Source organism: Dysidea avara, chromosome 4, assembly GCF_963678975.1.
Source record: "Dysidea avara chromosome 4, odDysAvar1.4, whole genome shotgun sequence".
NCBI lineage: Eukaryota > Metazoa > Porifera > Demospongiae > Dictyoceratida > Dysideidae > Dysidea > Dysidea avara.
In genome coordinates this window covers 2,967,306-2,989,945 of record NC_089275.1, presented here as the reverse complement: position 1 = coordinate 2,989,945, position 22,640 = coordinate 2,967,306, and the positions used below count along the sequence as shown (strand labels likewise).

The window sequence follows — 22,640 nt, the reverse complement described above, 5'->3', positions numbered from 1 at the left end:
AGAAATGAAGGTTGTATATAAACCTTCCACAATGGTAAGCTTTGCTCTGAAGTAGCTTCTTCATGCCAGTTTAAGTTATGCCGGAGTGTGACTGTAAGGAGTTACTGAAGAAACTGTTTATTCCTCCCCCAATGGCTATACAGACATTTAACAGCTCATGCATGGTCTTCTAGGCTACAAAGATTCTTTGAGTTGAAGTGGGTGTCACTCAGTTACACAAGCAAAAATGAAGGGCAACTTTGAGGCTTCTCTAGAAAATTTGTGCAAGAAAACACGGTAAACACTAAACTAAGAATCAAGAAGAAGAAGAGCCAAATCACAAATACTACCTACTACTATGATGAATAAGTTTGCAGTAGATCATCAATAAAGACTAAAAGTATGGAAGAAGTGTAGTAGCTACCCACTTGGTCACAATTGATGATGGCTGATGCATGACTCCCATATAAATTATGTGAACAGCACGTAATGTTAGAATATCCACTACTATCATTTGTAGTCAATTGTTGACTAATAGACTTTGAGCATCTTTCTTTTAATGAATATTGTATGCTCACAGCTGGTGTTATAAAGTAATTTTCCAGGAAAATATACTATGAGTGTGGGACTTCCTTACTTTGTTACCATTGTGTATATATACTGTTTAACCTCCTAAAGCTATGAATATACTTTAGGGAGTAGTAAGTAAACAGTGCTACCTACTAATAAAAGTCTTTCGCCACACGTACTAACTAATAGCCAATATACATAATACCAGCAGTTTTCCAAGAAATCTGATCATGAATTTCATGTGATTGGTGTTTTAAATAATAAAGTGTTTTATTAGCTAGCATTATTTACTGCATTTGTGCATGGAAGTAACAGCTTTGTAAAATTCCGTGAGGTTGGAAGTAAGAAAAATTTTTGTATTAATCTATGCATATTGTACAAGTAAATAACCAGTTACTAAAGTGCATTATCATAGGTAGGGTTGTATGCATACATATAATTATGCATTATTGACTATTCATGCATGTGCAATAGTTGCTTGCATGCATTGCGTATAATGTCACTCATTCATCTGTGCCTTGCATCACACGTTCATGCTATATACAAACAACACAAAATTTGTTTTGTCTTAGTTGTGAAGGTTTTTGTTTCAGTAATCACTGTCCTCTGCTTCTTCATTATAATCACCCCATCTTCTTCAATATCTATGACAGTTTCATCAAGATTAACTTGACAAATTTTGATTGGAATCCGTGTTGTTTTCTTCTTTGGGTTGATTGCTATTAATCCCTGTTTTAACAAGCTTGAAGAGAATAAGTGACAAAACTCCAAGCAGAGAAGGAAGTATCAAAGTTTGAAATTTACTAAAACTACCCAGTGTAAACATATAAATGATTACAACTAACATGTATATAATCGATATCACAGCTGCTCAGCATGTAATAAAGAAATCACCAATTGCAAGTTTGCTGTCAACAAACACATTAACGGCACCATTAACAAAGAAGAAAAGGCAAACTACAACAATTGCCACTAATAGATAAATAAAACTAGTTTGCAGTGGATCATCAATAAAGGCCAAAAGCATGTAAGGAGCAAGATACAATCCATATAAATAATGTTAACTGCAATTCCTGCTTTAGCTGATGACTGAAAAGGTATATTTGAAAGTCTTTGTCCATGAGTGTTTCTATTAAGTTTTGCTTCATGTTATAGTTTTTTTCCCTAACATGATCTCTAGTTAGGTTTACAAATTGACCTAGCACTAACAATATAGAAGCTGTTAGTGTAAGAAAAAAAAAATTGCATGCCACATTGGTATTACTTGCTGATCACTTTCTTTGATGTCATCTCCAAATTCATATTCTCCGTTGTCCAAAATTTCATTGCCATACTGAATATATCGAACCTCTGATATAATATGAAAAACAATTAATGCTATAGTTATTATCACACTGGTTACCAGCAATGAAATTATGTGTGAATTTTTGAAGGTAAGCTGATCTTTCTCGAATATGAAATAATTTCCATGTTTGTATTCATGATCTTCAGGGGTTAGATGGTCATTTTTTGTGGCTGTTTGCTCATCTTCAGAAGTTGGGTGGTCATCTTCAAGAGTTGGTTGTCCATCCTCAAGGGTTGGTGATTCTTCATCACTTTTATGCTCCACCTTGGAGTGTTTTTTCTCTTCATCAGAACAGAATTCAGAGGTTTGGATGTAGAGGCTTGTAACAATTACAAATATGACTGCTGATGTTATTGGAAAAGGTATTGAGATAATAAAGATAATCACAATGCTCCTGTAGTGATCATGATCTTTGCCTCTAGCTCGAAAATAATTTGGATTGGTAAATTCCACAAACTGGTCACTGCTGTAATCTTTTATTGAAATAACTTTGATCTATATAAATATTTATAACTAATGTGAACTAACATGTACATAAATGCACCTCATTGTATTTACCATATATGTTAGCCGAGACAGCAACCTGTTGTAAGCACGCCTACAAAGACATGGCAACTCAACTGTAATGCTGGCCTCAGGCACGTTTATAGCGAATAAGCTAAACCAGAATAGTGGTTTTGGCCCAAGAAGATACAATGGTGATTCACTCCAAATATAAGCATTTCGGAAACTAGTGCAATTGTAGTCAAAATCCTCTTCTGTTTCATTGCTGCTATATATTAGATCAGAAAGTTGTATGTTATCTTAACACATCTAGTTGGATGTTTACTAGTTCTAAAGAAGGTCTCTGTGAGATTATCCAGCAGGTCATTCTTACTTAACACATGTCTCTAATTCTCTGTATTGCCAAATACACTTAGTAGATTCACTACATTCACCAGCCTCATAGCAATCATCTTCTTTGTCAACCATGTCTTGAGCATCACAGATACACAGGAATGTTGCCAAGATGGCAAAGCACTGCCAAAGCTTGAACATCGCAACTAACTTTATGAAAAATATAGTTTTGTGCAGGTATTATTATATATGTGCAGACAGGAAGTAAGTAATGTGACTATCATGTGATCTTGTATGGAAGCTCTAGAATATTAAGCCTTACAATTTGGACATTGATTTATACAACATGTATACGTATATTTGCATGATAAGCTTTGTGCTCCTTTATTGACAATCACAATGTTATAGTGACTTTCAATATAGAGAAGAGTTTCATGATATTTAGGTGGCACTATATAATTTGAATTAAGGACAAATTGTCATAATTTGATGGTCTACTGATGTTAATGCCTATTAGTCAATTTACTGTGTAATCTTGGTAGTAGTGCAGGTAGCATAATTATGTTTAGTTCTATTTGCACTTTCAGCCTGTCAGTCACAAGGCTAGAGGCTAAACAACACATTGTACATGGTACAGCCATATTTCATCACAATACTTAACTCATGTGCTGTGTGTGCCTTTTGGGGTTCAAACGAGTGTCTGCCCTCTGTGCCGTGTCTTTCCTTTAATTTTCAATCATACTGGTGAAATGAAATTACATTGAGGTGTTTAGTATTTAGTAAACTGTAGTACCATACAATATGATACTACTGTATATTAGGGATCATGGAGGTTTGCATATCAGTTCCCACAAAAAAAAAAAAAATTAACCGGATCCCAGCCTCACAAGGTTGTATACAATCACTGGACTAGTGGACTGGACTAGTGGACTGGACTACTAGACTCAATATTATTTTTTTGTTTCTTTTAAAATACATACGTAAAGTATTCAGCCTACTGGTTACAGACTATGCAGGTGGACCTGTCTACTTAGTATTGTGTGCCATTAAAAATTTTAGTTGAGCAGATTTTGTTTGTTAATCAATCTTGAATTCTGAGCAGCATTGCTGGCTATAACACTGACTTGATATTTAATGATGAAAAATCCTTTTACTGTTTTACAGTCAAGCTTCTCACTTAACTTGGAATAACCTCCATTGTATGACTACCATTTTTCTTATCATGGGGTATAAATTGTACAGTACATGTTTATGTCAGTAGTAGTAGTATAGTAGTAACCATGCATCCTAATGGTCATTCGAGTCTACAAAATTAACAGCAAAAGTAAGTGGTAACAGTTAACTGTTTTGTCATTCCATCTATTGGCACATAGTTGATGCATAGCTGCAGTGACAAATGTGGCATGGCCATACTGCTTTATGTGTGTGTATGTGTGTGCAGGAAGGTTTGGGGAGAGGAGTGGCCTAACCATATGAGACTAGCATTCTCTACATTCCAACCAGTTGTCTAAATATTTGGTTGGAAAGGGAGTCCAGTGATCCACTAATCCAGTCCAGCGATTGTATACAACCACCTCACAATGCCCCTCGGTAGTATTGGTTAGGTACGTATAACCGAGCCCAAAAGTGCCTTCAGTACAACCCAAAATGCTTCCCATACACTGTAGGTTGTTACAAAATTTGGAATTTTATTTTAACCAACTGACTAATTTACTAATGCAAGACATAACTTGATAATGGCTAGACTATGGGATTGATTTGTTTTCACTTCTAGACATTGATTCAGCCTAATGGTATACTGCAGAATGTACAGTTCACACATCATGGACTTACCTTTGTCCTCATTTCTTTTCGCTTACAGCCTGAGGTGTCAAATCACACTAGCATATTATGGCTTCTCCATGGTTTTGCTGACACTAACTATGATGCCGGGGTTGCATTTTTCATTTACAAAGACTGGAATGATTGCAGAGATGCTTCTCATACTGTTCTTCGTTTGATCACTGTGTAACATGTCTCTTCACTTCACAGCAATACAATTTTTGCTGATAACTGCCTACATGTTAACTAAATTCAATTCATTGCACAGGACCATTTCAGGGTTTTGACAGACCTCTCCCCTACAAAAACCTGTGCCCTTGGGTTGTCAACCTACTAAAAAACCTCCAGTGGGTATCTAACATACACATAAGTACATGCCAAGTAACTAAGTCAAATAGGCTGGCACAACATGTGTACTGTAACCTGTTGGACTCTTGGGCATGGCTTTGTGGCCATGCCACAAACCATAAACACAAAACTCAATTACATGCCAATGTCACTATGTCTGGCCTTCCTCCTAGCCTAATATCACACTCTAAACTCAGTGCTAGGACTCCATTTCTGGATAAATTCAATCATGGCCTGACAACTAGTGTAATTGACCAGAAATTGTCAATGTCTGGACTGTTATTTCGTGCACTGTGTCTAGTCATCCGATACCGCTTATAGTTGATCTGGCCTATTCCAAGGGTTGTCTTGAGCCTGACACCCTCGAGTGAATTGTTTCAGTAGCTGGTACCCTCCAGCCGTCCAGCACTTGACAGCCAGTGCCGGGGATGGTAGGCAAGGGCAGCCCGGAAAATAAGGGTGAACATGACACACTAGGTACAGTATAGTGGGGTGAACATGACACAATAGACAGAGAACATAACAACATACACTTGAACTCAGAACTGACTGCTATATTATTAGAGTATTTGACTGTTCTATCATCATGATGGCAAGTTTATTTACTTATTGTTACTGGGAAGATGACATGTTACACACGTATATACACATGATTACAGTACAGCTATATTAAGTTATATGTCTAGGAATCGGTTAGTAAATATGTCAATGTTTTCCGACTCAATCACTGAAGTTGGCAGTCGACAATTGTTCTTGGAAAGAAGTGCTGATAGTAACTGGTTCGAGTACCTGGATGTATAAAATGGTTATGGTGGTGGTGTCTAGTAGAATGTTGTGTGGTTAAGAAATATGATGGTATTGATAGGCCTGATAAGTTGTGGATTCCCTTATAAAAGGTTTGCAGTCTGCTAATCTTACGTCTTGATTCAAGGGTGGGCCAGTTAAAATTTCTAACATGTTCAATACACTACTAAATCTGTCATAATCACACATAACCTACCAGACAGCTCTATGTTGAACTTTTTCTATGATTTGGATATCAATTTGTTGATATGGATCCCAAACTAATGCTACATACTCCATGATGGGACGAACTATGGTGAGATAGGCAAAAGCTTTAACAGAAGAAGAAGAACAGTTACTCAAGTCACATCTTAGAAAGTTAAATATACTTGAGATGCTTTGGTTCAGTAGTTCGTTCGTCTAGATTGCTTTTGAATCCACCTGCAGCTGGTCAATTAACTGTTTTATAGTGGGCGTCACATGCTAGCTATTTTGATCGGTGTTAAATAGAATTGTCATATCATTTCTATCACCTCCACGAAAACACACACCTATTATACAATTGTCTCTTTGGTTAACATGGATTCTATTCCAAGTGAGTGTGAAGCCTTAGACCTTGTAGTTTTCTCAAACATTATTTATTATCAGTTTATTTCATGATTTGCGATGAAATTTTAACCGCATTTCTGGTACTTGGTTGTATAATTATTATTATTATTACTATTATGGAAACAAATTCAAAGGAAATATTGAGATATGTCTAAATTTGTCATCACACACTTCTAATATATGTTGAATCAGTTCACCTGAGATCATGAGATGAATGACGTGTGACCAACCTTGTCTGATTTCCATATGTATGTAGGTACAGCTGTCATTAAATGTGACCAGATTTTACAAAACCGTTCCAAATCGTACATCAGGCAAAATCAAACTAACACCTCCTGTGGATAGCTACACTATCATACTACTAGTTTTGACACTCAATACTACTAAACTACTTGAGGCTGGTTTCAACAGACATCTTTTCTGGGTGGTGTGTAGAGCTCGAATGGCGGTTTTAGGCCTTGTGAAGGACCTGGCTTGGCAAGAATTAGTGGTTTACTTATGGATAGCCTGATAATGTTGGCCAGACGTTTTTCTGTGGATTTTGCTACTTATCAGCCACTAAGGAACCAGCACAGCCCTGTAATCTTGTCTCTGGACTCCAATCGTGGTCTGCCTCCATTTTAAGGTCTAACCCTTGCCCACCCCACCACCCTGCATCCCTTTGTGAGCACTCATGATACTACTTCGCTCATCCAACTGCTCAGATTTTCTATCTTATTTGGTGGGAAACTCTATGAGCAGCTACAAATACTGGAAGTGGTCTGAAAGGTAACAGATTGATGCATCCTTAGTGTAAATTTCATATGCGTGCTTGCTATCCTTGGAGAGTTATGCTGGCTTGAATTCTTTTAAACCGTTTATTTCAAAACTTCTAATGTGCAATTTGGATCGTTTTTCCAAAATCCAGTCACAAATGTTTAAAGTCAACTGAAAGAGATATCGATATCTACTTGCAGCAACAATGTGTAACATAGAGAATGTTGCCGCAAAGTTATTTGTAACACTCAGGGTGGATCTAGGATTTTTCCAAAAGGGGGTTGAGCTGGATGTGGACATGGGTGATAAGAAGCATCTAGTGTCTACAGTCAAATCATGGTATACATTAGTGTTTGAAGCACACTAACATGCTGGTCTGGGGGCATGCCCCCAGAAAATTTTTGAAAATCAGGCTCTCTGTGATGAATTTGAGAGCATTTCAGCAGTTTTCAGACCATGTCATTTTGCTTTTGTAGCTAAGCATTACACATTACAGTATTAATGAACCAGCTCCACTTTGCATCTTCTAATTTAATCTGTCTCAGCGGTGGAAAAAGGTATATCTAAGTAGCCATAGGTAGCCATGGGGAAGGTACCTGTTACAAATAGTAACTTTAATAGACTACGGTGGCTCAATAAATTATGCTATAGCTACTTTATCAGACTGTTGACTGACTACTACGACTACACTTTTGCTAGTTGTGGCTGAGTTGGTATGATGTAACCAGTGGAAGCTGTAGCCAACTAACATTTTGAACCATATAATTCACTCTAAAGTACAAGTTAAATAGATCGATACTTGTTTTTGGCTTACTTCCCACACTAACATTGAGTGGGTGTGAATGAAAACCACATGACGATTATGTCAATTAATTTGCTGCTGAAACAGTGTACTTCCCTTATAGAACATGTTCAGTAAATGTACTACTAAGCATTTGTCAACTAAGCTTCCACAATATTTGTGCTGCTAATTTTAGGAAGAACAGACTAGCTGAAGTTGAGAAACATGAGAGATTACCACCTCATCCTAACTGTGTACGATTTGTCAAAGCATGGGAGGAACGTGGACACTTGTACATTCAAACAGAACTTTGTAAAATGAGGTAGGTGTGCATTTGTTACATGTGTGTGTGCGCATGTTTCATTGTGCATGTGTGAGTGGATCACTATGTGTGTGGGCAACCTACCTGACTGTTGGTGAGACATGGGACAGCCTCAGGTGCAATATCAGTACTACCTCTAAAAGGATTTGCAGCATCAGCTCATAGTGCCTACGTATATGTAGTGCATGGATGTCCCAGCATTTCACTGAATAGGTGTAACCATGCATATAGACTATACTCATAAACAATGCTGACTCTGTGTGTACGTGTGTGTGTGTGTTTTCCTTGTGTGAATGTATGCTAGTGTATTTGTCTTCATGTATTTTTATGTAGTATGTCAGAATATGCTGACCTTCATGGTAAGATAGCAGAGTCACTAATTTGGGGCTTCTTACTGGACCTAACAAAGGTACATAGTCTATGTGGTAATGTTTGCAGCATAATGCTGTGATTGATTAGGGCATCAAACATCTTCATGATCATCAGTTGTGTCATTTTGATATCAAACCTGCTAATATCTTCATTGCTCAAGATGGAGTGACATGTAAACTAGGGGACTTTGGATTAGTTGTGTCCGAAGACCAGGTGTGTTGTGTTTGTCTGTTGTTTCCTTGAACAAAACACTTTACTTCAGTTTACCCAGCTGTTTGAATGTTGACCTGGTGGTGTCGACTGGGGAAGCAACCCACCCAGCTGTAACATTAATGGGTACCTGGGGAAGCACATATATACAAACTATCCATGTACACAAATCAAGACTTCATCTGTGGGTCATGATACTGTCTCCTGCTTGGTTACTAGTTATGGATTTGCCTGCACTGACTCTTAGCGAATGAGTAATGCACAGATGTCCCAGTGCTGGTTTACTGTGTAGTTGCTAGCACAGTAGCCATGTGTGTTTAGTGCATGTGTTAGTATAAGTCCCGTGTTCTTTAAACAGTTTGCTTGTGTTGTTCTATTCTACTCAGCTATATTATTCAAGATCCAGTGGTAGCAACCCAGTGTTTCTTTGCGTGTGTGCATGAATATCTATTTTGCATCTGTAATGGATGTACCATCCATTTGCATTACAGCTTGGTGGTTCAGATGTTCAAGAAGGAGATCCCAAGTACATGGCTCCAGAGCTAATTTGGAAAACCAGCAGACATTTTTAAGTACTAGTATGACATGTACCATATAGCCTGTAAGTGTGTTGTGGTGTGTAGTTTGGGAATTAGCTTACTGGAAATGGCTTGTGATATGGAGTTACCCAATGGTGGTAATGCATGGCATCAACTTCGTTCTGGCTACCTACCAGATGAGTTTACATCTCGTAAGTGTCTTTGATAGCTAGACAGCAGGGTACATGTCATTATCATGTTATCCATACTGTAGATTTGTCAACAGAACTACTGGACATTCTAAAATGGATGATGCATCCTCAACCACAATCAAGGTATACACCATACAAAACTACACATCTTGTTGACTATTATGCGTATTACAGGCCGACAGCTGACCAGTTACTAGCTCACTCTTCTCTTATAAGGTCTGTATGTATAATGTGTTTGTGACTGGCTGCTGTGTATTTTGTGATTTGTTTGACTCACAACACATACACTATACAGGTAGACACTGTTATGTAGTGATGAGCCTACCTGTTGTGTGTTTTCACTCCTTTGAGTGGTTATGTCCATCATATAGATATCATCAAGGAAGAGCTATTATCATATTTATCACAAGACAGTAAGTACACGCCTGTAATAGCAATACAACATGATGTTGATGGTTATAGACTGCCTTCATGTCACACTGGTGTAGCACAATGTGGGGTGGACTAGTGAAACTGTTCATGTTAATTGCTACCATCTTCCCCAGTAATGGTAAGTATGCATCCTCTGTGTGTAGTACATTTGTTTGCCAGTCACATGTCTATAGACTAAATGACACAGCTCACAACCATCAGTTTAGACCACTATAGCAAATACGCGTGTGGTGTACTTTTTGCCTTCTTATAAAGCAATGCCAGTGGATCTCTAGCAGAGCCTCGGCCCAACCAAAAAACTCTTGTTCCCTTGCCTGAAGTCTTTGTATGCAACATCAAGATATACCTACTAGTGGTGTGCGATATAGGATATTTTCCTATCACAATTATAGCACACAATATATCACGATACGGTATATATCATGATATACAACTCATCACTCAGCTAGTGTATTTACACTGATGACACTTGTAGCACTGATGTACTAGAAGTACAATACAACATGGTACATGACTAGCATACAACATTGCAAGCTCTTTTATCAAAAAAAATGCAGTGTACAATGACATCTCGGGTACATTTTTCTGTAATTATAGCTAAAATCTATACCTAGGATTACATCACGATATAAAGATTCTATATTATATCACGATATAGAAAATTTTATCGCGATATTTCGATATATATGTGACCGGATTTGCGAAAAGGTACCTTTTCCACACATTTGACATACCAGCAAACAAAATGCCATAACTGTTGACTCCTTGCACTGATTGACTTTCTGTTTGTATCAAAATGTAACCAACTAATGTAGGCATATTCATGGAAAATTGCAGACACATGCTTGCAATGGTACAAATGTTACAACGTTTGGAAGTTGAAAAAATGGGTTAAATTTTATGTGTGAAAAAGGTACCTTTTCGCAAATCCAGTCACATATCACATCACACATCACTGATACCTACCATATAGGGAGAAAGTTTCAATGAGTAGAATTTCATACCTGCAAAAAAAAGTGACAACTGTGAACCCTTACAGGATAAATCAATCATCCTGCCAGTTGTTCCAAGTATCAGTTACTTTTGCATGCCTTACTGAGGTTTGGGTTTTCCTGGCCAAAACCAACATCCTGGCGCCTTGGCGGTATTGCTTAAGTACCTTCAATACGAGATTGTTATTTTTTGAATTTTCTACTAACTGCCTGCCTGATGCCTTCAGGCAAGCGTAACTCAATAACAACTAAGGCTACAGGCTTGATTTTTTACTGTTCGACATCACTTCGTCCCGAGACATGCCTTTTGGAATACTGTAGCACATACAATGCATGCATCATGGACTCGCCTTTGTGTCCCATTTCTTTATGCTGTCAGCCCAACATGTCATTTCATGGTAGCGCGATGGCTTCCCTACATTTGTAAATGGATATTGTCCGTATTTTCCGTGGCAACTAGATTGATAGCAGCTACATATCATCTACTGTTCTTTGTTTGTAATGTTGTGAAACAAGCTGGATATAGCTAGAAAGCAAAGCGTAATGACCACTTCACTTTCGAGTCAGTGATCAATAGTTGAGGCGTGCAAATTGTCTGTATTTTGTGTGGTGACTGGATTGATTGCAGAGGCACTTATCTTACTTTTTTTGTTTGTAGTGCTGTGTAACAGGCTGAACATAGATGAAAGCGAAGTGTAATGGCCACTTTCAAGTCAATAATTGATAGCTGGGGCACACGTTGAGATGAAAACATTGCCATCCTTTCTTTTGATGCAGTATGTGCAGGTTCACCAGTCATAGTAATGTTACAAGCAAAACAAAAAAGTGCTAGGATTTTAAGTTCAATTTTAGGGATCATAGAGGGAAAAAAAGCAAGGGAGGTCGCCTACACCTACAGATATACTAGTGAGCACTTAATCCTAATTCAATCATGGGTATAGACTGGAGTAGGGATTAAATGTCCTAGTATATCTGCAGGTGTAGGCGACCTTCCTTGTTTCCCTGCTTTTTTCTATATGATCCCTAATTGAACTTACAATTCCTAATACTTGTCAGTTATTTTTTGCATAACTACGGTACTGCCCAAGCACAACATCGCACTCGCAACTTTGCTTGGGATTTTAAAAATTGATTAGTAAATTGATTAAGGGGCGTGGCAACTGTTTCGCTTGCGAGACAGCGTGGCAGCTGTTTCAGTCATGAGCGAAACAGTTGTCACGCCCCTTAATTAACGATTTTTAAAATCTCAAGCAAAAATGCACGTGCGAGTGAGTGCGACATTGTGCTTGGGCAGTACTGTAGTTAACCATTCTTGTACTTTAACATTTTTAAACCAGGCGCGTGCCCACGGTGTGCACCTGGTTTACTGAAATTTGTTTAGCTGAAACGGTGTGTCTGCATGCAGGTATGTCTGTCCAACACCCATGTGAGCAAACAAGCTTTGAGCTACAGAAAATAAACCTTTATTCAATGAATAAAGGCTGTTTACGTACTGTATTGAAGCAATGTAAAACAACGTAACAGGCCTTGAAAGCTGGCATATCTTCTTGAGTTGAAAGGGGGCATATCCCCTTAGTAAGTGAACTCCTGTTTCACAGCTCAAACTGTATCAGTGATGTGTAGTTGGGCTTTAATTAAACTTGCCTACTTGGATTTATATATATATATATATTATTTTTGCAGGGCACATTCTCAGATCCTTTTTAGATTAAGGTAACTAACTGTTCACAACTCACAGCAGGCAATCACTCTGTGGCTTATCAACCAAATGGTCTAGGTACACCAATGAATCTCTTCTCTCTGTGTCTTATGCTATACTCTTTTTCTGTCACATTGAATAGGCTCCATAGTGGCTGAGGCTTTACGCTATTTTCAGTCAATGCCACTCTTTATGACCACTGGTGAAACCTTATAATAGTATTGTGAAATTTCTAGATGAATCAAAATATTATTTCTTGGTATTGGCTATATATAAAAAGACTGTACCTATAAGCAAGAGTTCATAATATATATACTGAGGAGAGTATCCTACTCTCATATACCCCTGTAGAAGGGCGTATCGTGAAGTTATGACTAACACTTCTGAGTTCGCCCGTTTTTCTTTGCATAATTAATGATGTCATTAGTTGAACATGGTATCGATTGAACGCATGCCTAACAACGTCGCTAGCAACCAAATTAACTCCAGCTCTAAGCGTTCCTCACCGAACTACAATCGTTCCTTCATGGGTTAAGACCGCTTCGTAGGCGTTTCTTGCTAGGCCATTCGCAAATGCAGCTATCCTGAGCGTCGCGTGTGTGAAATGGTGCTAACGATTCTTGCACCTTTACGGCTGCTCGTGCGTCACAAACCACAACATCTTGTCGTTACATCATAACTTCACGATACGCCCTTCTACAGGGGTATATGAGAGTAGGATACTCTCCTCAATATATATATTATGAACTCTTGCTATAAGGTAAAGATACTCTAATAAAGTAGTCACCCTAGTACAACAGCCACAGCATCTTAATGCAGAAAGATGGTGTGTTCTTATTGAAACAGTGGCTCATCTGTAGCTAGTGTTTTTGAGCTAGACTTTGAGAAAATGTTTGCAGGTAAATAGCATAGAGTATGGGTTGTGCCAGATTTTCACTTACAAATTTTTTTTTTCAATTTTAGTCAGCTATGAACATAGTGAGTCCGTTGGGCCTGTGAAACAAATAATCAAGTTGACATGGCCTAGTCAGGGGATTGTCTTGTTAAATCTAACTACAAAACATGCATACATTGTACTTCACTAATGCAAAAGAAGATGCTTCCATCTGTACCACTCTGCTATTGTCTCTAACATATCCAGTGTTCTCACTGAAATTCTAACCTTATAAATAGGTTAATGTTCCCATGGGTAGGGGAGGATTGGTGTGGGGATTACCTTCAGCTATGCAGTGTCAAAGTTAAGTTCATGTCCCAATGTTGTCATTTTGTATGAGAGGGTGATGCACAATGGTACCTAGTCCAGGGGCCTCTCAACTTGGTTAAAAGTTCAGTGCTTGTAAATAAGATACTCAAATAGTCCATCAGGTTAAGCAGTTATTTAAGCAGCAAGGTTGAAGACTTCCACAAGTAGTGGAGATTTTTTTTGTCTTTTGGCAGACACTTTCAAGATTGAAGGCATATTGTATACCCCTTGTATTGATTGTACAATGCATCAAATACTCTGGGGATTTTTGCCTGTGTTAAACTAATAAATTTGAAGTGGGCTTGCCACAACAAAGCTGACAGAAATACAGCTTTTTCTAGAGGTGTGCGATTATCTAGATATATTCGATTATCGAGATATTGTAAGACTTATCGAGATAAGGATGATAGGTTTATTTATCTAGATAATAGTAAACTTCCGTAAATTACTTGTATACCAAAGAATATCTGATGGTGTAGACACCTCCTGGGGGTTCCAAATCTCCTATCACTTGGAAACATTGTTAAATGACCTAACATTTTACTTTATTGCATTCTTCAAATTGCAATTTGCTCACTTTACTGGTTAAAATATTGACAATTAACTACAACAAAAAATTGTTTCAAATTATCGAGATATGTTAGATAATCGAGATAAGTTTAAAAGAGATATCGAGATATGTCTAAATTTGTCATCGCACACCTCTAACTTTTTCCTATTCAATGTGACTTTGTTTATTACTAGTGATGGCCATAGTGTGGAAAATCATTGTAACTCCAGCAGTAACAAGTGCCCCTGTCACACAAACCATCAAAATGTTTTTGACACAAAACCACTGACTACACACACTGTACTACAGATACAAACTACGTGTATTGTACAGCACACAAATGTACTGTCTATTGACATATTGTGTTTTATTAGATAAGGTAAAAGCAACCCCAGTGATCAACAACCAACAAGCATCTGCACTGTCTCTGTCATTCTCTGATACTGAAGAGGACAAGGAAGAACTGGATGAGTCTTTCTCTGATGATGACAAGGATCATAATCAGTCATGGCTCAAGTAAGTACCACTGCTTGTGTTATGCAGTAATTTTTTATAAGAACAGCAGTACTTATTACCTTTTTTGTAAATGTACATAATTGCAAAAAAAACAACTAATTGGTAACAAAATTAAGTTTTATCACTCTGCATATTGAAAGAGAAAAAATTTGATCTAAAGTACCTATATTTAGAGTGAAATATTACCATGTATGGTGTGTTACAGTGACAGTCCGGTGAGGTTCAAGCCACCAGTATACAGTGGTCCACCCATCCCACTGAACTTTGGAGACAATGATGATCACAATAACTCATTTCATATTCTTAACACTTCTCTAGAGTGAGTGAACGTGATGTATAGTGGTGAATGACTTGTTATCAAACAGTACAGTACAGTAGTACTGTTTATGTAGGGATTGTCCCAAAAATGAGTGGCGCCCATCAAACTGCCGCCTCTATAAACACTTTAGAGGGGCGAAAAGTACTTTTATGGAAGAGTCTTAAGGGTATATCTAAAGTAGACTAAAGCATTACACCTGCAAATAACAACCACATACAGTGTTCACTCAATTATCTGACCACCTTGGGACCAAGACGAGTTCAGTTATATACAGAGCCTGTTCAAATACTCTAATAGAACACACAACTGAGACAAAACACTCTAATAGAGCAGTCATTTCCACTGTTTGGAGGCTAAATGACACATCAGCATTTTCAGCTGCAATAGCAAACTCATCAGTGGCATGTGCCTTTGGTGTTCCAATGAGTTATTGCCCTCTGTGCCTTGTTGTTTCTTTTATCTCCAATCATGCTGGTCATCTTCTTTATGCTAGGAAACCATATTAAGGTGTCGATTTTCCATATCAACACTTAGAGACTATAAATTTATTTCAAGCACTCACTTTGATATATTACTAGTAGACACTGTACCTGCAAGATGGCCTACTTTATTCCACGGACTGGACTGGACTTGCAGATTGAGCTGGAACCAACTTTCTAGAAGTAAACTACTCTTGCAATGCTGGAGAGACCCTATCTGAGCTACGCGTACGACTGCTGATAATCTCAGTTCTCTTGTTGATGAAACATAGCGAAAATAACTCATGCGCTAATTAATTAGACTATAGCCCAACTGAACTGTATAGGTATACATTAGTCTCACGGGCATGCGAGACTAGTATACACTCACCGTAGCTAGTACAACACTGAGGACTATCTTTCACGGAGGGAAAACGTAGGCCATATCAAGTAGCTCATAAAGTTCAAGTTAGGTGCAAGCATTGTACCAATTTGTTTGAATAGCTACAGCAGACGAGAATCACGTCAACAGTGTTGTGTGGGCCATTCTTTCTTTCCTAGTCCCAGTAGTTCTTCCATATCATGTTACGGTATAGTAGCTAAGGCTATTCACTGCATGCTTAGATCTGTGACGATGTTCAAACTCTGTTATACAGACTACCCATGCTTGAATGGTCTGCTTTTCCTAAAGCCCCGGGGAAGCCCTGTAGCAGGGCCCTGTAGGCCGCCTCAATTAAAACATGACTATTTACGTGATTCTCGTCTGCTGTATTCGAACAAATTGGTACAATGTTTGCGCCTAACTTGGTGATTATCAGCAGTCGTGCGCGTAGCTCAAAGATAGGCATCTCTCCAGCATTGAAAGAGACAGTTTACTTCTAGAAAGCCGGTTTCCAGCTCAATCTGCAAGTCCAGTCCAGTCCATGAGTCCAGTCCGCGGAATAAAGTAGGCCTTGCAAGATAGAACTAGCTGGACCAATAACCAATTAAGTAACATGCCTCTTAATAATTTAGCTGTACTTATAGTGATTGACCATTAATACTTGCTTTTGCACCGTGATAAACAAAACATGCCATGATTATATTCTTTAATATTGTGTATTTGGAGCCCACTCGAGATACTCTAATAAAGCAGTCACCCTAATACAGCAGCCACATTTAATAGTCTAATAAATACATTCACGTTTGCTAAAACACTGAACAAACCTGTATATTACATGAGGTAAGGATCTAAGATAAAAACTAGTGAGACAAGAGATGAATGATGATGTTACAATATACCTTGTATTTATCGCTTAGAACCCTTCTTCATTTTTAAAATAATCAGTATACAAGGTGTACTGTATTATTCACTACTCTCCTTAAGAACAGTCCATCCTCAAGACGGAGTCCCTCCTCAAGACAGAGTCCCTCACAACGCAATGATGATGATGGGGACACACTAATGTTCATTCCTGCCACAGGACCTAGTATTGATGAGGCGTACACCCTCAAACCTGGTGTGATTGGTCCACGTAACCTCATGAATGTAAGTGTATACAGGCAGTACTGCTTGTGAACCCATACATGTATTCTATTTGATTATGAAGTACCTGGCATAAAATTTAATGTTGTTTGTATGTGCTGCGTAGAATTCATAATTCACTGTATTTCACGTTATTTATAGGTATTTGCTGAGGCTGCAGATAATTGATTTAGATTTATAATTATTATCGTCACTGCAATTTGAAGTTTCAATGTATACTGATTAGTCAGTTGTATTTTCACACCTTCCCTGTTCCCTCCATTTTTGTCTGTCCTCATTTTTGCAATTTATATTGTAATAAAATGTGTGTACATTTGATGTGCTGCTTGTATAACTATGTCTTCATGTAAACACAAAAATTATATCTGCTTAACTATGTGTTGGGACCTATTTGATGTGGTCACTATATAACGAGGTGGTCTTATTAATGAGGTCGTGTAGTACACCCAGCTATGTTTGAGATCACTATCTATATGGCCAGTCATGAAGTACACTAGCTATTATGTTTTGGCTACTAGACACTAAAATTATGGCATGGTCACTAAAAACGTAAAAAGGTTGTCTTTTTTAAGAAGTTAGGTTACACTACAGGACCACATATTAAAATTGGTGAATTGATAGAGGCTAAAGAGCCCAAAATGACACTGCATAGATTATGACCATGTGTGTTAATGATGTTGTGTCACACTGAATTTTGTTCACTGCGTTATAGCTGAGGGCTTATAATTATAGTGTAGTCTCATGCTACAGATGGTTTGTGTGGACCAACTGAGGCTGATACTGTAGTAATACTTACCCACAACCATTACTCAAAAATTTGTACGTATACATAATTATAGAGTAAAAGTTATGTTACAATATGGCATGAGGAATCTACATAAGATTTTCACAAAACCAAATTTCAATGTTTGGTAGCATTCTGCTTCTTCACCAGATTCCTTAATCTCTTCTGTTTATAGTGGATAAGTTGACACTTTGAACTGCAGACTGTATAGCTATTTAGCAACACATGATTGAACTATAAAATTTAATGCTTGTGCACGTTGTACTGTTATTGCACAAATTTAATGTGCTTTACAACTGATTAATAATATTTGTGACCGGGTCTGACAAAGTCAGACTTGCATACAATTGGCAAGACTTTTTATTTATTTTTTTATTATTATTAGCACTTTACAGTGACCAGCACTGAAGGTCTGACAGCAACATGTGCTGCAGCCTTAGGAATACCTAACCTAATTTCAGGGACTTAGACCTAATGACTTGACTTACTGACTGACTGAAAAGGTGTAACAGAAAAGGGGCCAAAGTAAGGAAAAAAAATCCCTCCAGCCCCAGGATTCGAACTACAGGTCACCCAATGTCTAGTCGGGGCCACACTCAGTCTTCCTCCAGGATGGATGGATTTTCTTCCTTAAACCTAAAGTATTTATACTTGACAAATCATAACTTGTTTTGTGGGTAAGGTAGATCTTTGAAGTTGTTGCAAAACACTAACATGCATGTCTGAAAGTTTCAAGTAAATTCAATTAAAGCCTGGGAAGTTATGGGTTGTCAAACTTGGATATCTGAAAAGACCAGATCTCATAATAACTATCTAATCCAAAACAGCCAAGCTGTAAAAAAAGTGTGCGGCCCTCAGAAAGGCTATGGTGAAAAAAGATGTGAAATCCAAGGTGGTGGCCAAGAAATGGCTGTGATGGTAGGTTAATGGTAAAAATTTTAATAATGACAATTCAGGTGAATTTTTGTGCCGCTTCACAAAATTTACCTAAATTGTCATTATTAAAATTTTTACCATTAACCTACCATCACAGCCATTTCTTGGCCGCCACCTTGGATTTCACATCTTTTTTCACCATAGCCTTTCTGAGGGCCGCACACTTTTTTTACAGCTTGGCTGTTTTGGATTAGATTTCATTTCTTTTTGTATTTGTATACCCCAAAGCCGGCCTATGGCCAGCTTTGGGACTTTTTAACCTATGTTTTTTTTCTTTACTACAGGAAGAAGAAAAGATGAAGTAGATGTACTTTAAATATTTTATCAGTAAATGTACAAATTATATATATAATACATATGTGACCGGATTTGCGAAAAGGGGCCTTCCACACACAATTTGCCAAATTTGACAATTGATAACTTCAGAATGGAAAGAGCTATTGCCTTGAAATTTGGGCAGTGGTGAGCACCACTATATCTGAATACATGGTGAAAGTTTCAGGTTAATATGTTACTTGAACACTGAATTATGGTCTCCAACGTTTACGGAATTGGATGTGTGTGGAAGACCCCTTTTCGCAAATCCGGTCACATATATTGATTACAGAAATCTTCATGGTGGTTTCTTTGTAACTGAACACTCTACAAGGTGACTTCTTCTAATTGCTCTCTCTACAGGGTGAATTGTTTGTAGCTGAACGATCTACAAGGTAACTTCTTCTAGCTGATCTCTCTACAGGGTGATGTGTTTGTAGCTGAATTCTGTGTAGGTGATTTGTTTGCAGCTGAGCTCTTTACAGAATGGTTTCTTTGTAGCTGAACTCTCTAAAAGGTAACTTCTTCTAACTGATCTTTCTACAGGGCAATTTGTTTCTGACAGAATTTTCTACAGGGTGATTTCTTTGCAGCTGAACTCTCTACATGGTGGTTTCTCTGTAGCTGAACTCTCTACAAGGTAATTTCTTCTAGCTGATCTCTCTACAGGGAGATTTGTTTGTAGCTGAACTATCTACAAGGTAACTTCTTATAGCTGATCTCTCTACAGGGTGATTTGTTCGTAGTTGAATTCTGTACAAGAGATTTGTTTGCAGCTGAGCTCTTTACAAAATGGTTTCTTTGTAGTTGAACTTTCTCCAAGGTAACTTCTTCTAACTGATCTTTCTACAGGGTGATTTGTTTGTAGCTGAACTATCTACAAGGTAATTTCTTCTAGCTGATCTCTCTACAGGGTGATTTGTTTGTAGCTGAATTCTGTACAGGTGATTTGTTTGCAGCTGAGCTCTTTACAGAATGGTTTCTTTGTAGCTGAACTCTCTACAGGGTGATTTGTTTGTAGCTGAAATCCCTACAAGGTAACTTCTTCTAGTTGATCTTTCTACAGGGCGATTTGTTTGTAGCTGAGTTCTCTACAGGGTGGTTTCTTTATAGCTGAACTCTCTACAAGGTGACTTCTTTTAGCTGATCTCTCTACAGGGTGATTTGTTTGTAGCTGAACTCTCTACAGGTGATTTGTTTGTAGCTGAACTCTCTACAAGGTGATACTTCTAGGTGATCTCTCTACACGATTTCTTGTTTCTAACTGAACTCTCAACAGGGTGATCTGTTCTAGGGATGCGGCGATTATGCTAGCATAATTTCGGGCATAATAGGTATGTGTGGAAATCAGGAATTATGCTAGCATTTTGAGGTGATTATAAAGCTTTAACAGTAGGAAAATCTGCAGATTGCACAATTCCGTTAAAAAAGATCGAGATACTCTAATAGAGCAGTCAGAAACTCTAATAGAACAATCATTGAATATTATTTACTCTAATAAAGCAGTCATATTGAAATGAAATTCTCTAATACAGTAACCAGCTAAAGAATTCAAGACTATTTGAAGCCTAAACATCAATGAAAATGGTCTGATACAGCAATAAACTGGCATTATTAGCCAATTATGGTGGCATAATTTTGGGAATAATGGGCAATTCTCAAAAGCATAATAGGTGATTTTTTGAGCACTGCTCAAAAGCATAATGCTCAATTTTTGGAGCATAATAGCCTCATGCCTAATCTGTTCATAGCTGAACTTTCTACTGGGTGATTTGTTTGCAGCTGAACTCTCTAAATGGTGGTTTCTTTGTAGCTGAACTCTCTACAATGTGACTTCTTCTAGCTGAACTCTCTACAGGGTGACTTGTTTCTAGATGATCTCTCTACAGGGTGATCTGTTCATAGCTGAACTTTCTACAGGGTGATTTGTTTGCAGCTGAACTCTCTACATGGTAGTTTCTTTGTAGCTGAACTCTCTACAATGTGACTTCTTCTAGCTGAATTCTCTACAAGGTGACTTGTTTCTAGCCGATTTCTCTACAGGGTGACTTGTTTCTAGCTGAACTCTCTACAGGTGATTTGTTTGTAGCTGAACTCTCTACATGGTGGTTTCGTTGTAGCTGAACTCTCTACAAGGTAACTTCTTCTAGATGATCTTTTTACACTGCATATTTGTTTGTAGCTGAGTTCTCTACAGGGTGATTTGTTTGCAGCTGAACTCTCTACATGGGAGTTTCATTGTAGCTGAACTCTCTACAGGGTGACTTGAACTCTCTACAGGTGATTTGTTTACAGCTGAACTCTCTACATGGTGGTTTCTTTGTAGCTGAACTCTCTACAAGGTAACTTCTTCTAGCCGATCTTTCTACAAGGTGATTGTTTTTTTGCAGCTGAACTCTTTACATGGTGGTTGCTTTGTAGCTGAACTCTCTAAAAGGTGACTTCTTCTAGCTGAACTCTCAACAGGATGATTTGTTCGCAGCTGAACTCTCTACATGATGATTTCTTTGTAGCTGAACTCTCTACAGCGTGATTTATTTGTAGCTGAAATCCCTACAAGGTAACTTAATCTAGCTGATCTTTCTACAGGGCGATTTGTTTGTAGCTCAGTTCTCTACAGGGTGATTTTTTTGCAGCTGAACTCTCTACGTGGTAGTTTCTTTGTAGCTGAACTCTCTACAATGTGACTTCTTCTAGCTGAACTCTCTAAAGGGTGACTTGTTTTTAGCTGATCTCTCTACAGGGTGACTTGTTTCTAGCTGAAGTCTCTACAGGTGATTTGTTTGCAGCTGAACTCTCTACATGGTGGTTTATTTGTAGCTGAACTCTCTACAAGGTAACTTCTTTTAGCTGATCTTTCTACTGGGTGATTGATTTTTTTTGTAGCTGAACTCTTTACACAGTGGTTGCTTTGTAGCTGAACTCTCTAAAAGGTGACTTCTTCTAGCTGAACTCTCTACAGGGTGATTTGTTTGTAGCTGAAATCCCTACAAGGTAACTTCTTCCAGCTGATCTTTCTACAGGGCGATTTGTTTGTAGCTGAGTTCTCTACAGGGTGATTTGTTTGCAGCTGAACTCTCTACGTGGTAGTTTCTTTGTAGCTGAACTCTCTACAATGTGACTTCTTCTAGCTGAACTCTCTACAGGGTGACTGGTTTTTAGCTGATCTCTCTACAGGGTGACTTGTTTCTAGCTGAAGTCTCTACAGGTGATTTGTTTGCAGCTGAACTCTCTACATGATGGTTTCTTTGTAGCTGAACTCTCTACAAGGTAACTTCTTCTAGCTGATCTTTCTACAGGGTGATTTGTTTGTAGCTGAATTTTCTACAGGGTGATTTATTTGCAGCTTAACTCTCTACAAGGTGACTTCTTCTAGCTGAACTCTCTACAGAGTGATTGATTTTTTTT

The 22,640-nt window shown here is 38.0% G+C and overlaps 1 protein-coding gene and 1 pseudogene across 1 annotated transcript; both read left to right on the top strand.

The window, feature by feature from the left end:
- Window positions 1-7,253: 7,253 nt before the first annotated feature.
- Window positions 7,254-14,894, top strand: LOC136252792 (membrane-associated tyrosine- and threonine-specific cdc2-inhibitory kinase-like; annotated as a pseudogene).
- On the top strand, window positions 9,983-17,561 carry LOC136252791 (uncharacterized). The gene is made up of 5 exons (XM_066045358.1): window positions 9,983-10,013; window positions 14,754-14,895; window positions 15,101-15,214; window positions 17,044-17,200; window positions 17,339-17,561. Exons 1-5 carry the CDS (start codon window positions 9,983-9,985, stop codon window positions 17,363-17,365), a joined length of 471 nt encoding a protein of 156 aa, XP_065901430.1. The 3' UTR covers window positions 17,366-17,561.
- The last annotated feature ends 5,079 nt before the right edge of the window (window positions 17,562-22,640 follow it).

Excerpts from the sequence above, each read along its gene's own strand:
- LOC136252791 (XM_066045358.1), top strand. The coding sequence starts at position 9,983 with ATGTTAATTGCTACCATCTTCCCCAGTAATG. Across the intron at positions 10,014-14,753 it reads TACCATCTTCCCCAGTAATG|ATAAGGTAAAAGCAACCCCA; the intron begins GTAAGTATGCAT and ends GTGTTTTATTAG. Across the intron at positions 17,201-17,338 it reads GTCCACGTAACCTCATGAAT|GTATTTGCTGAGGCTGCAGA; the intron begins GTAAGTGTATAC and ends CGTTATTTATAG.